Source organism: Eretmochelys imbricata, chromosome 28 (assembly GCF_965152235.1).
Source record: "Eretmochelys imbricata isolate rEreImb1 chromosome 28, rEreImb1.hap1, whole genome shotgun sequence".
NCBI classification, from domain to species: domain Eukaryota; kingdom Metazoa; phylum Chordata; order Testudines; family Cheloniidae; genus Eretmochelys; species Eretmochelys imbricata.
In genome coordinates, this window is record NC_135599.1 from 4,289,769 (window position 1) to 4,304,334 (window position 14,566).

Genomic DNA, 14,566 nt, shown 5'->3' on the forward strand with positions numbered 1-14,566 from the left:
CCAACCTGACTAGGGTCCCTCCTGCCCAGCCACCCAGAGGCTTTCCCCTACCACAATGCCCCTTCAGCTCCCGCTGCAATCTCCCCACACAGACATGCACCCCCCCAGCAACAGTGTTCCCTCACAGTGTCTGACAAGTGGACAGAAAGTTATCACCACCCCCTGCTGGCCAGTCACACAGGCAGAGGGAGCCCGGGGGGACGCCTCTTTAACAGGAGAAGGGAAGCCATGGAGGGCCAAAATAAGTAAGTCATTTCCATACTCTGTCACGAGCAAATAATGGCCACCGTGGATCCACCCCAGAGTTGGCTACAGCTTTGCACTGCGGGAAGCCCCCCCTAACGGAGACCCTTTGTCATGGGGTTTGGGATACTTCTGGACCCACGCTGCACTCAGAGGGACCTCCTCATCCCGTGCCAGCTGGAGAAAAGAAAAGGGTCCAGCCAACTCTCCTGTTACCAACTGGGAACCACCCATCCCCCAAACAGGGGGAGGCCCCTGGCTTTGATGGGTATTGAATATATGGCTAGTCTCTTTTATCAGCAAACATTTTTAACAGAGAGAAAGGAGGGAACAAATGATTCTCAAAGGAGAGGGAAAGATGATCATTGTTGCAGGGGGGTTCATTTCCCAACCAGGATGGAGAAGGACTCAGGGCGACGTTCTGGTTAAACGTGGATTTATGCTGGAAATGGCCCACCTTGATTATCATGCACATTGTAGGGAGAGTGGTCGCTTTGGATAAGCTATTACCAGCAGGAGAGTGAGTTTGCTTGGGGGGCGGGGCGGGGCGGAGGGTGAGAAAACCTGGATTTGTGCTGGAAGTGGCCCAACTTGATGATCACTTTGGATAAGCTATTACCAGCAGGAGAGTGGGGTGGGAGGGGGTATTGTTTCATGGTCTCTGTGTATATAATGTCTTCTGCAGTTTCCACGGTATGCATCCGATGAAGTGAGCTGTAGCTCACGAAAGCTCATGCTCAAATAAATTTGTTAGTCTCTAAGGGCCACAAGTCCCCCTAAACTTTTTTATGAATCTGTGAGACCTACAGAGAAAACGTATCACAAACTACGCAACTGAGAACATGGGATAAACGACAAGACTGGGGGGGATTTTATGTGGCTATTAAAGAACGAACTGGAAAAGGGGGATCGTTTGTGATATAAAATCCAGCCTATCCAGCACATAAACAGAAAGTGATGGTCCCCCCCCCACTGCCCCCGTTCACCTGGACAGCAGGGAGCCCTGTGAGGGGCTGACTGGAGGGGGTGTGGGGGAGCTGGAGGGCTCCCTGGGGGAGGGCAGGGGGCGGTAGTGGGGGATCGGCAGGTGGGGGGCAGGTGGGGGCTGGGGGCAACGGTGCTGCAGTTGGGGGGCAGCAAGTGGGACTCGGAAGCCGGGATCGGGGGCAGCCCCATGGGGGACACGTCCCCTCCCTTCCCCGCCCCGGCAGAGACCCAGCGTCTCCTCCCACCCCCACACCGGGGCAGCCAGGTTGGGGGATGGCTCCGGGCTCCAACTTCCCACCGACAGCGGGACAAATCGCTGAGGATAAAACAGGGGGGGGAAGGGAAATCCCGCCCCCCCCCCCCACGGGAGGGGTGTTTCAATGGTCATGTGAGGAGGAGGGAGAGACGGGGGGGGGATCAGGGGAGACGAGAGAGCGGATCAATGGGGGTGGGTTGGGGGGCAGTTTACAACCACGTGGGAGCTACCGAAAAGGAAAAGGGGAAAACTGGGGGGCATTCGTGCCCGCGGGGGGGGGGAAGGGGATCCAATTAACTCCCCCGCCGCCCTCCACTTCCCCCCCGGGAATTTCCTGGCTGCACAGAGAGAGTTCAACCCCCACCCCCCCCAACTCCGGCTTCTCCCCCCAACACCCTCCAAGGGACCCCGCCCGCCGGGCCCCAGTCTCTGCCCCCCCCAATCCCAGCCGTGCCGGGGGCAGAGAGTCACTTTCCTGCCCCCCCACCAGCGCTTCCCCCCCCCCCCCCCGCGGGGTCTCCCACTCACCGGGTCGGGGGCGGGCAGAGCCAGGGGCTGGTCCCAGCTGGAGAAAGCCCCCCCCGGCCGGGCACGGGGGGTTAATGACAGGCCCCCCCAGCACAGACCCCAGAGGGGAGCCGCAGCTGCTCCTCCGAGAGACCCGACACGAGGCAGCGCCTGGGGGCGGGGCCTGGAGCAGACGGGGGGGGGCAGCGCAAGGGGGCGCGGCCTGAAGCAGGCCGGGGGCGGGGCAGCGTAAGGGGGCGGGGCAGCGTCTGGGGGCGGGGCTTGGAGCAGACCAGGCGCTGCCTCGTGTCGGATCTGTAGAAGGAGCACCTGCGGCTCCCTTCCGGGGTCTGTGTGGGGTGGGGCTTGTCATTAACCCCCCCGTGCCCGGCCGGGGGGGGGCTTTGTCCAGCTGGGACCCGCCCCGGTGAGTGGGAGACCCCGCGGGGGGAGCGCTGGGCGGGGGAGGGCAGGAAAGTGACTCTCTGCCCCCCACCTGCCCATCCCCCACTGCCGCCTCCCCTCCCCGCCCCCAGGGAGCCCTCCAGCTCCCCCCCGCGCCCCCTTCAGTCAGCCCCTCAGAGGGCTCGCTGCTGCCCAAGTGAACGGGGGCCGTGGGGGGGGGACAATCACTCTCTGTTTATGTATTGGACAGGCTGGATTTTATATCACAAACGGTCCCCCTTTTCCAGCTCGTTCTTTAATAGCCACATAAAAGCCCCCCCGGTCTTGGCGTTTATCCCATGTTCTCAGTTGCGTAGTTTGTGACACTTTTTCTCTGTACGTCTCAAAGATTGATAAAAAAGTTTGCCCCACTTTTACTCTAGTTATCTACTTCTAATTGAATATGCCCCTGAGAGCTTTCCCTGTCTCTGTAATTATAAATTACGACGAAAATCTCAGATTTACACCTTTTCTCAGATTCCTGAATATAGATCTAAAACGTTTGCCAACGTTGCCCATTTCCGCTCTATTTATTGACCAAATAGTGGTGGGAAATACGCTCAGCTTTTACCTCCTATCAACAACTGCTATAAAATCCCTCTCATTTTGTGCAGCTGGGGGCCTGTTGGCTGCAGACCAGTGGTGGTGGGGGTCTCTTGGGCAGGTGGGGCAGGGGATTAGACGCTGCCTGGTGCTGTGCCAGGGGCTCTGTCTGGGATTGCCCAGCTGGCTCCTGGGACCATTGCCATGCCCAGTGCACAGAAGTGTGCTGGGGCGGTCCCTGGCGCAGAGTGAGGGGTCCTCCTGTAAAGTGTCAGGGGGTCCTGCAGGTTAGAGGAGGGGGTCCCAGGCAAATGGCCTGGCAGATCCTGGTGGAGGGCAGGTGGGGGTCATAGGCAGGCAATGGAGAAATCCCAGGCAGGCAGTGAAGGAGTAAAAATAACTGTACACAAACAGCCCCCCACCCCATTTCTCCTGCCATTTGCAGGAGCAAATCCAGCCATGGGGGAGCAAACAACCCAGGAATGAGAGTTTCCTAGCAGACAGGCATGGAGAGGGCCCAGGGAAAAGGAGATAGAGAGACTGACAGGGTCCGTGGGATAAAAGAGTTTTGAAAGAGATTTCCAGCTCTCTCATCTGCCCAGACAGATGTATTACTGCACTGTGGGGAGAATCACTTTCCTGTGGACAAGAGGAGGATGAGAGAGAGGAAAACCCAGTTCCTGACTCCATGTCCCTCCTGCTGGGGTGTGGCTGCCGTGGGGTCAGTGTCAGAGGGAATCCTCGAAAGGGACTCCTTCGGTTCTGCTTTTTTCTAGGATTGCGTTCAGAGACTTTGTTTTGGAATGCGGGAGGGAGAAAGGAGGTTAAAAGTGTGTCTGTGGGTTTAGCCTGGCAGGAGGGGCCAGGTCTATGCTGTAATCCAGAGATTGAGCATTTTCTTAGCACGGCAGAATCTCGGATCTCGCTCTGCAAGGAAAGAGCCTGGGGGAAGCATGATGTGAAATGAACTAATGCCCGTTCCTAAACTTCCACAACAGCCCTTCTTGCCCGGCCAGGTTGCAGAACGACGCTCATGTTTCTTTCCGGTTCATCCCGTCCTCCCATGGGACAAGGGAGCGACATGGCTGCAGAGGAGCCAGCTCAGGTAGGGATTATTGTCGGGGGTTCTGATCTGTTCCTGCAGGAGGGAGAGGGACAGCAAATACACAGGAGAGGGGAAGGTTTGCACCATCTGGTTTGGAGGTTGGAGCGGGGCAGGAAATGCACAGGGTGGAGAAAGGGAGGAGGCCAGGGGGTGGCAGACCAGCTGGGAGTTGTTTAATAAGTGGCCCTAGATTCTAGGAAGAGACCCATGAGGTTCGGAGGTGGAAATGCTCCAAACTGGTGAACAGAAAATAACCTACCTAGATGGGGCTGGGAAAAAGGAGTAGACTCCTCGTGCTGGAGCCTGACCCAACTAACCATCGGGTGCCTTGAAATACGAAGGGGGAAGCCACCAGTCAGGCTTAGGGGAGATTCCCCTGCTTCATATCCAGCTCTAGGAGTGGCTAAGTCATTATGCAAGGTAACCTATTTCCCCTTGTTTTTTCCTGCCCCCCTCCCCCGACGTTCTTGTTAAACCCTGGATTTGTGCTGGAAATGGGCCACCTTGATTATCATACACATTGTAAGGAGAGTGATCACTTTAGATAAGCTATTACCAGCAGGAGAGTGGGGTGGGAGGAGGTATTTTTTTCATGATTTGTGTGTATATAAAAAGCTCTTCTACACTTTCCACAGTTTGCATCTGATGAAATGAGCTGTAGCTCACGGAAGCTTATGCTCACATAAATTGGATAGTCTCTAAGGTGCCACAAGTCCTCCTTTTCTTTTCACAAGGAGGAGGGTGTTGGGCTTCCTACAAGAGATCTCTCCCTCGACACTGCTCGGGGCAGCATCTCCGGTATCAGTCTGTGTCTAGTAGGTGTGTGATGGATCTGCTGGGAGAGAGGAGGGGTGTCTCTTCGCCCCTTCACCCTGGTGTTTGCTGTGTGCTCTGAGCGGGGTGGGGGTGGAACTCTGTTGACTGCGGTCCACCCAGAGTTTCCCTTTGATTGGCTCCTCTCCCCCACGAATAGTGGGGCTGTGAGTGGGGCAGCAGCTCCTGAGTGTGGGGCTCTTGCTCTTTCAGGGGCCGGTGACCTTCGAGGAGGTGGCTGTGTATTTCACCAGGGAAGAGTGGGCTCTGCTGGACCCCGCTCAGAGAGCTCTCTACAGAGACGTCATGCAGGAGACCTATGAGACTGTGACCTCGCTGGGTAAGGGTTCCTGTCCCCTCGGTTCTTGGAGGGGGAACGGAAGAGATGAGGTTCACGCCACCCCCACAATGCCACCTCTGCTCTGTCCTGTTCCAGCATCACCCCAGCATGCCAGTGACACACACACGACCAGAGACCCTCCCCTGCTGCTGAACGCTGTGGGAAGAGAGCACAGGAGCAGAATCGCACAGTGTCAAATATCTCCTGTTTGCACAAGTAAAACGGGGGGTTAGGTCCAGCATAACGAACAGAAGCTTCCTACCCCTGGCCTTCTCTCAAACCCTGAGCCTTCTCCACCCAGACCAGAATGTGCTTGGGGTGTAAGAAGCAGGCTGCTGGGGTCAGAGCGGCTGGTCCAGGGTTACTGATCACACAGACCTTGAATGGTGGCTGGGGGAATCCAGACAAGGGAGCTCCAGCAGCAGAGCATTGAAACTCAGCCAGGATTACAGATGACACAACTCCTCACTGCTCCGGATTGCCCCGTGCATGGGACAATGGCCTCGGTTGCTGGTGAAAATCCTTGAGACCTGGAGAGTTGCTCCCCCCATCCCCATGTGCAATAGCCACAATCTCTCTTCTCTGCAGACTTGGTTTTTTGAGTCCCTCATTCCTGAAGTCACATGACCCCGATTCTTATTTTTCACATTCTGCTTTTCTAGACTATTTAGAGTCTGTTGCTTCTGAATGATAGTTTCTAATTTCCCAGTGTTCTCCACACCCAGGGATTTTCCTACTCCCTCCCATTGCACTGGACTCATTAGATTCCCTAGTATTTAAGAACGGCCACACTGGGACAGACCAAAGGTCCATCTAGCTCAGTGTCCTGTCTTCCGACAGTGACCAGCGCCGGGTGTCCCAGAGGGAATGAACAGAACAGGGAATCATGGAGTGATTCATCTCCTGTCACCCATTCACAGCTTATGACAAACAGAAGTTAGGGACACCATCCCTGCCCATCCTGGCTAATAACCATTCACGGACCTGTCCTCAATAGATTTCTCATGGTGTTTTTTGTTTTTTTTTTTGTAACCCTATTCTAATCTTGGCCTTCACAACGTCCTCTGGCAAGGAGTTCTCCAGGTTGACTGTGCATTGTGTGAAGAAATACTTCCTTTTGTTTCTTATAAACCTGCTGCCTATTAATTTGATTGGGTGATTCCTAGTCCTTGTGTTCTGAGAAGGAGTAAATGACACGTCCTTATTTACTTTCTCCACGGCAGTTTTGATTTTAGAGACCTCTCTCATATCCCCCCTTTGTCTCTTTTCCAAGCTGAATAGTCCCGGTCTTTTTAATCTTTCCCCGTACAGAAGAGTTTCATACCTGTAATCATTTGGGTTGCCCTTTTCTGAACCTTTTCCAATTCCAATATATCTTTTTTGAGATGGGGCAACCACATCTGCAGGCAGTATTCGAGATGTGGGTGTACCATGGGTTTATATAGAGGCGATATGATATTTTCTGTCTTCTTATCTATCCATTTCGGAATGATTCCCAACATTCTCTTTGCTTTTTGACTGCCGTGGCACACTGAGTTGATGTTTTCAGAGAAGTGTGCCCAGTGACTCCAAGATCCCTCTGTTGAGTGGAAACAGCTCATTTAGAGCCCATCATTTTATATGTGTAGTTGGGATTATGTTTTCCAATGGGCTGCAATATGGTGCTATCCTGACACCTAGTACTGCTGAGATCCTGCATTCAGTGATATCCCTGCCCTTCCTGTTCCCGTTCTCATAAAAGAAGAAGAGCATCCAAATGCGTGTTTCCCTTCATTCCCTCAGCGGTCCTCATGGGAATCCCTGATGGGTTCCAAAGTGTATTAAAACCTTTCTTAAAGGGTTACCTCTTGGTGGTTATCAGGTCCTGTGAGTTTGTAGCCCAGAAAGACCCCCCTCAGTCAGCTCAAACTCAGCTGTTTATCCCCCAAAAGTCTGTCGTCTTCAGTCTCCTGAATGAGGGGAAATCCATCCCTACCCCTTTCTGCGTTGGGTAAAGCTTCAAAAGGTGGAGCTCTGCATAACCAGCCTTGAGATCTGGCATTCATCACCCTGTAGTGATACCAGCTTGCACAGGAAACCCATCCTGCAGCCCTTCCTGGTGTCATGTGGCGCATCTCAGCATCATAGTCTGTGAAGAATTCATGCTTTCAAGGGCTGGCTTAGATATACAGATAACAGTCATAATTAGGGCAAGAGTTTGCAGGCAATGAAAAGAGAGTAATTGAGAAACGTGAGCAATATCGAATCCTTTAAAACCTGAAAGTGCCTTGGGGGGAGGGGACAGGAGCCGGCTGTGTGGGGGCGGTGGGGCTCAGATACTGGACATTGAGAGCCTAGAGCCAGCTGTGCGCTGGAGAGACGGGGCATGAACCAGCTGTGTACAGGGCAGATGAGCAGGGGAGAGGTGCTGTGGACACGGCCGCGAGCAGCTGTGAGTGCCGTCCTCTCTGCAGCATGATGAGAGAGCCTGGCGTCCCACTGCTGATCCCAGACTTGTATGAGGAGGGAAGAAATTGGCATCAAGTCTCAACCGCAGCCAGCCTGTGCCCTGGGGAGGAGACGGGTGTCTCCAGGGAGAAATCTGGGGGATTGTGACCCTGCATGCCCCACCCACCCTCTGATCAGCAATTCCGGATATTAACGGTGATTCCACAAACAAAGAGTAATTTTGGGAAAAAATGCAGTCCTAGCGACAATTTCCGGAAAACACTGGCCCTGGTTGTAACATTAAATCCGATAGTCTCAAGATCTAGGCCTGTGTTGATCAGATCTGCCACTCTGCCTTCACGGAGTTCACTCTGCTGGTGGGTTCTACCCCTTCCCCCATTCTGTGTCTGCCTTGTCTATTTAGATTGAAACTTCTTCAGGACACAGGCCATCAACGCTTCTCGGTTTGTACTGTGCCTAGCAAAATGAGGACCCACTGTTAGTTGGCCCTTAGGCACTAAGGTAATGAATATGATTGATAATAATCATCTCCTGGCACTTTGAGCCAAGGAAGCCGGCCTTGGGACGTTACTACTTCAAAGTGAGCTGGGCTTAAAAGCATGGAATATTCTTTGTGACAAGTATCCCACAAATTCCACTGACCTCCCTTGTTTTCTTTGCCTTGAGCAGGGTTTCCAGTTTCCAGAACTGATGTGATCTCGCAGCTGGAACGAGGGGAGGAGCCGTGCGTCCCAGACCTTCATGGCTCTAAGAAAAAAGTGCTCCCGAGAGCTGCCTGCATAGGTGAGGCATTGGTTAAACCAACCCCAAAACTGTCGGTGAATACAGGAAACATTTGGGATGCCCTACAAAGACCTTGTGAGCTCTCCAAGTTCAGGATTGTTCCCTGCAGATGTGGAATCGTTAGGCAGAGGTCACTCATGGCTTCCCACCTATCCTGACTGACAACTGGCAGCAGGTCCCTCCGCAATCTCGCTGTCCCCTGAGATTTCATCTGAGATACGGACCTAGAACTGATCCCTTCCTTTCTCTCCTCTGGGGAAGGTTTAAGGGAAAATCGGCTCCTGATAGGTTTGATCTGTCCTGTACACATTTTGGTTCCTTCATCCCTTTTTCCATTCTTCTCTCTGAGATTTCCTTTCTCTCTGGCGCAGGCAGAGACTTACGTCTGGATTCTCTTGGTCTCCCGTCAGGTGCTGGGATGGTGAGTGAAAACGAGGAGGAACCCGAGCAGGAAGATGCTGAGCGAGTAGAAGCCCATGGGATGTTGTCAGGAAGGTCCAAAGGGAATGATTCTGGGAGCTGTGCACGCCCAGAAAAAACAAAAGCCTGTGAGAGTCAGCAGAGGCCAGAGGAAAACTTCGGTAGCCAGTCAGACCTTATTACACGTGAGAGAATGAACTTGGAAGGAACACGCTACACATGCCTCGAGTGTGGGAAAAGCTTCAAAGGGAGCTCGGACCTTCTCACACATCAGAGAATCCACACGGGTGAGAAACCTTACGCATGCTGTGTGTGTGGGAAATGCTTCACGCAGAGCTCGCATCTCATTGCACATAAGAGAATCCACATAGATGAGAAACCTTATGGCTGCCCTGAGTGTGGGAAACACTTCAAGCAGAGCTCACACCTTATTACACATCGCAAAATCCACACGGGTGAGAAACCTTATGGATGCCCTGAGTGTGGGAAACACTTCAAGCAGAGCTCACACCTGATTAGACATTGGAAAATCCACACGGGTGAGAAACCTTATGGATGCCCTGAGTGTGGGAAACACTTCAAGCAGAGCTCACACCTTATTACACATCGGAAAATCCACATGGGTGAGAAACCTCACGGATGCCCTGAGTGTGGGAAACACTTCAAGCAGAGCTCACACCTTATTACACATCAGGAAATCCACACGGGTGAGAAACCTTACGGATGCCCTGAGTGTGGGAAACACTTCAAGCAGAGCTCACACCTGATTAGACATCGGAAAATCCACACGGGTGAGAAACCTTATGGATGCCCTGAGTGTGGGAAGCACTTCATTGACAGTTCATCCCTCCTCTCACATCAGCGAATCCACACAGGGGAGAGGCCCTACACATGCTCTGAGTGTGGGAAAAGCTTCAATCGGAGCTCAAACCTGATCACACATCAGCGAATCCACACGGGAGACACACCCTACAAATGCTCTGAGTGTGGGAAAAGCTTCAATCAGAGCTCTACCCTAATCACACATCAGAGAACGCACACAGGAGAGACCCCCTACATGTGCTCTGAGTGCGGGAAAAGCTTTAATCGGAGCTCTGTACTGACCACACATAGAAGAATCCACACAGGTGAGAAGCCTTATGGATGCTCTGAGTGTGGGAAACGCTTCAATCGGAGCTCATACTTTATCATACATCGGCGAATCCATACGGGTGAGAAACCTTATGGATGCCGTGAGTGTGGCAAACACTTCAATCAAAGCTCAGCCCTTATCACACATCAGCGAATCCACACAGGAGAGAGGCCCTACACGTGCTCTGAATGTGGGAAAAGGTTCAATCGGAGCTCAAACCTGATCACACATCAGCGAATCCACACGGGAGACACACCTTACACATGCTCTGAGTGTGGGAGAAGCTTCAATCAGCGCTCAACCCTTATTAGACATCAGAAAATCCACATGGGAGTGATCAAATGCCTTGACTAGGGCTGGCCAAAGGTTTTTTTTTTCTTTTAAATCACATTTGATAATTCCCACTTAGTGATCTGTGCCCCATCTTCACCGTGGTTACTCAGCTCCCCCAGATGAGTTGCCTGCTCCTGCCTTTTGCAGCTCACCCTTCTTTGGGGTCAGTCCTGTGATGTTTTCTATCAACTCCTTTCCTTTTGGGTCAAAGGAGCGTGTGTCCCTCCAGCCAGGAATGTTCATCAGCTCCAGGTGGGGGAGAGAGGTTTGTTCCCAACAAGCTACACTGAGGCAAAAACTACCCGTGCCTTACATCCACTAGGACTGTACATGGCGTTGGCTGCTCAAGTTAGTGATCTTGGTGTTAAAAGACAATTACAGTTGTCGTGCAGATGCAGCCGAGGTGCAGTGGTTGGCATTAGCTTTCCCCTTGATCTGACCTAAACTCCATCACATGTCCTAGTCTAAACAAAGCCTGAGCATCACAGTTATACTGTTCCCCCATTTAAAAACAATTGTTAGTCATCAAGTTCCCCCACCAGGATCATATTGTTTCATTCCCAGTTGTCACAGTTCATCAGAGCGTTGTTGCTTCAGGTTTTCCTGAAGACAGATATTTTCACGACCGTTTTCCTCCCTTAAAATATATTGAAGTATAACAAAGAGCAGGAATAGGGAAGGGATAGGAAAAAATGTCTTTTCCCCTCTGTAACAACAGAAGAACATAGGGTAAATCAGAGGGATTCTCCATCACCATCTCTATCCCCCTGTTCTTCAATTGGTAAGGTCAATATTTCCCAAAGGGGCTGGGAAGAGGATTCTCTAGTAAATGATTTGGAACTAAGCAAAAGACCCATTCATTTGCCTCCCAAAGCAGTTGTGGCCCATGCCCTGCAGGAGGTTGCTCCTGAAGATCTTCCCTTCCTAATCAGGTGCATGTTGCCTCTTATTTGGGAAATGCAATCCCTTCCTAGGTAGAGATGGGAAAAATGGAAGTGACATTTCTGTTCAGCTCCCTCCTGGGAGATGCTGTAAATGTGTAGGAAATGACATCCATGAGGAATGTGATAGAGCTGCAGAAAGACACCCATTTTGAGTAGATACCTGACATTTGGTGTCTTAGAGGGATTCTAAGCCGCACCTGAATGTAGTCCCTTATTTAAATCTGTGCCACCAGATTAAAGAAACAAAAGGGCATATTTGGGGGAGTTATACCTCAGTATCGCTACTGGTATGTTGTGTGGTTGGTGAAGAATTCTACGCTAGAGCCGTGTAAAATTGCTACAACTAAGGTCAAAGATTTGACAAGAACTCAGGTAGAAATGAGAGGTTTTAGTGGTTGATTTTCACCCCAGAGATGGACGCTATGGTGACCTGTGGCCAAGGTAAACTGTTTTTAGAATTGCTCACACTTCTAAGGGATGCCATGATGAAACTGGGAACAACTGTCTTTTACCATTTGGATCCCAAGTTTCCTGAAGCACAGAGAGAAACAGCTGATTCCTTCAGAGCCATGCCATGCCTATGGGTCCCAAACTGGCTGCCTTGCTGGACAAGAAGCACTTCCGTGTTGGTTAAATGATGGTAGCCAATGAGGGAATGTAACAGATTCCAAGTTCAGACTGCAGGATACATGAATGCTGAGTCCAGAGTCTGTGGTTTGGTCGTGATGCATGATAGAAAGGGGCCATGACAGGGACACACTGCCGTGCGGGGCCAAAGTTGAAGGAGCTGTGACACGCCTACCACAAGGTGCAGGAGGCAAACTGCTGCTCCATACTGGGGGCTAACTAACCCCAGCATCACGTCAAGAATCTACCTAGCAGCTGGAGAAAAAATATGTATGAGAGTCAAAGACACCCCCACGTGGCCTGTCTCTTCCCCAATCTCAACACCTGGAAGATTGTCTGGAAGACTCAGAATTTGAACTGCGGAGATTGGTCCCAGGCTGAGAGGGAATTCAGTCTGTGTATTAAGAACTCAACATGGCCTGGAGCAACCAGTGGGTGAGAAAAGCTGTTTGATCCAATTCTTGCTTAGTATATTCAAATTAGAGTTTAGACTGGGAGTCTGTTTTCATTTGTTATGTAACCACTTTTGAACTCTGTGACCAATACTTATACTCAGTTAAAATCTAACTTTCTGTAGTTAATAAACTTATTTTACTATTTTATACTTACTCCTGAGTTTGTCCAAAGTGCTTGGGAAAGTTGCTCACATGACAAAGGCTGGTTCATGTGCCCTTTATTTTTGATGAAGTGGCGAACTAATTAATGAGCTTACACTTTTCAAGAGAAGGCCGTGAGCCGTGTAAGATGGTACATTTCTGAGGTGCAAGGCTGAGAGCTGGGGAGATATGCTGGTGTCTCTGTATAATTGAGGAGTGGTTTATAGAGCATTCATGCAACTGAGTTGGGTGCTTTGCTGCATGTTGTTGGCCAAATGATCATAGAATCTTAGGATATCGGGGTTGGAAGGGACCTCAGGAGGTATCTAGTCCAACCCCCTGCCCAGAGGAGGACCAATCCCCAACTAAATCATCCCAGCCAGGGCTTTGTCAAGCCTGATCTTAAAAACTTCTAAGGAAGGAGATTCCACCACCTTCCAAGGTAACCCATTCCAGTGTTTCACCACCCTCCTAGTGAAAAAGTTTTTCCTAATATCCAACCTAAATCTCCCCCACTGCAACTTGACCGTTACTCCTTGTCCTGTCATCTGCTGTCACTGAGAATAGTCTAGATCCGTCCTCTTTGGATCCACCTTCATTTAGTTCAAAGCAGCTATGACATCCCCCCTCATTCTTCTCTTTTGTAGAGTAAACAATCCCAGTTCCCTCAGCCTCTCCTCATAAGGCATGTGTTCCAGACCCCGAATCATTTTTGTTGCCTTTCGCTGGACTCTTTCCAATTTCTCCACATCCTTCTTGTAGTGTGGGGCCCAAAACTGGACACAGTACTCCAGATGAGGCCTCACCAGTGTCGAATTGAGGGGAAGGATCACATCCCTTGATCTGCTGGCAATGCCCCTACTTATACACCCCAAAATGGGACTTATACACCCCAGTCGTCTGGGACTTCCCCCGATCACCATGAGTTTTCAAAGATATTGGACAATGGCTCTGCAATTACATCCGCCAACTCCTTTAGCCCTCTCGGATGCAACGCATCCGGCCCCATGGACTTGTGCTCGTCCAGCTTTTCTAAATAGTCCCGAACCACTTCTTTCTCCACAGAGGGCTGGTCATCTCCCCCCCATGCTGTGCTGCCCAGGGCAGCAGTCTGGGAGCTGAGCTTGTTCGTGAAGACAGGCAAAAAAAGCATTGAGTACATTAGATTTTTTCACATCCTCTGTCACTAGGGTGCCTCCCTCATTCAGTAAGGGGCCCACACTTTCCTTGGCTTTCTCCTTGTTGCCAACATACCTGAAGAAAGCCTTCTTGTTACTCTTAACATCTCTTGCTAGCTACAACTCCAGGTGTGATTTGGCCTTCCTGATTTCACTCCTGCATGCCCAAGCAATATTTTTATACTCATCCCTGGTCATTTGTCCAATCTACCACTTCTTGTAAGCTTCTTTTTTGTATTTAAGATCAGCAAGGATTTCCCTGTTAAGCTACAATAATGTCCCGAGCTCTTCCTGCCCATTGAGCCCAGCAGAGACAGTGGGTGAGGGGTGAGTTTGTACCCAAATAACTGACAGAGCCAAGCAAAGAGCAAAGAAATGTTTCCTTCAGTCACTAGGTCTGTGTTTCTGTGGCTCACTCTCTCTCCCCTTCTCTGATAACGAGCAACGCTAAGAGAGGAAGAGGTTCAAACATGTGCTAGGTGGTGGCTAGGGTGGAAACCAAATTGAAAACCATCACAAATTGAAAACCATCACAGAGCCCTCTACTGTGACAATGAGATGATCCCATTCTGACCTTTTACTGACACTTCTTTAATAACTAAAAAAAAGAACAGGAGGACTTGTGGCACCTTAGAGGCTAAGCTATTTATTTGAGCATAAGCTTTCGTGAGCTAGAGAATGCATCCGATGAAGTGAGCTGTAGCTCACGAAAGCTTATGCTCAAAGAAATTGCTTAGTCTCTAAGGTGCCACAAGTCCTCCTTTCCTTTTTGCAGATACAGACTAAGACGGCTGCTACTCTGAAACCTGTCGTCATTAATAATGGTTCCCCTGACGTACATTGCTAAGATTATTTCAATAGCTCCTA

The 14,566-nt window shown here is 50.9% G+C and overlaps 2 protein-coding genes across 2 annotated transcripts in view; one reads left to right on the forward strand and one right to left on the reverse strand.

The window, feature by feature from the left end:
* LOC144258246 (uncharacterized) overlaps window positions 1-14,566 on the reverse strand; it is a 640,730-nt gene that overhangs the window by 363,572 nt on the left and 262,592 nt on the right. The gene's annotated exons all lie outside the window — the stretch shown is intronic.
* Window positions 4,044-10,375, forward strand: LOC144258303 (uncharacterized). The gene is made up of 6 exons (XM_077806779.1): window positions 4,044-4,085; window positions 5,112-5,238; window positions 8,356-8,469; window positions 8,880-9,326; window positions 9,495-10,221; window positions 10,306-10,375. The coding sequence occupies exons 1-6, from the start codon at window positions 4,044-4,046 to the stop codon at window positions 10,373-10,375; spliced, it is 1,527 nt and encodes a 508-aa protein (XP_077662905.1).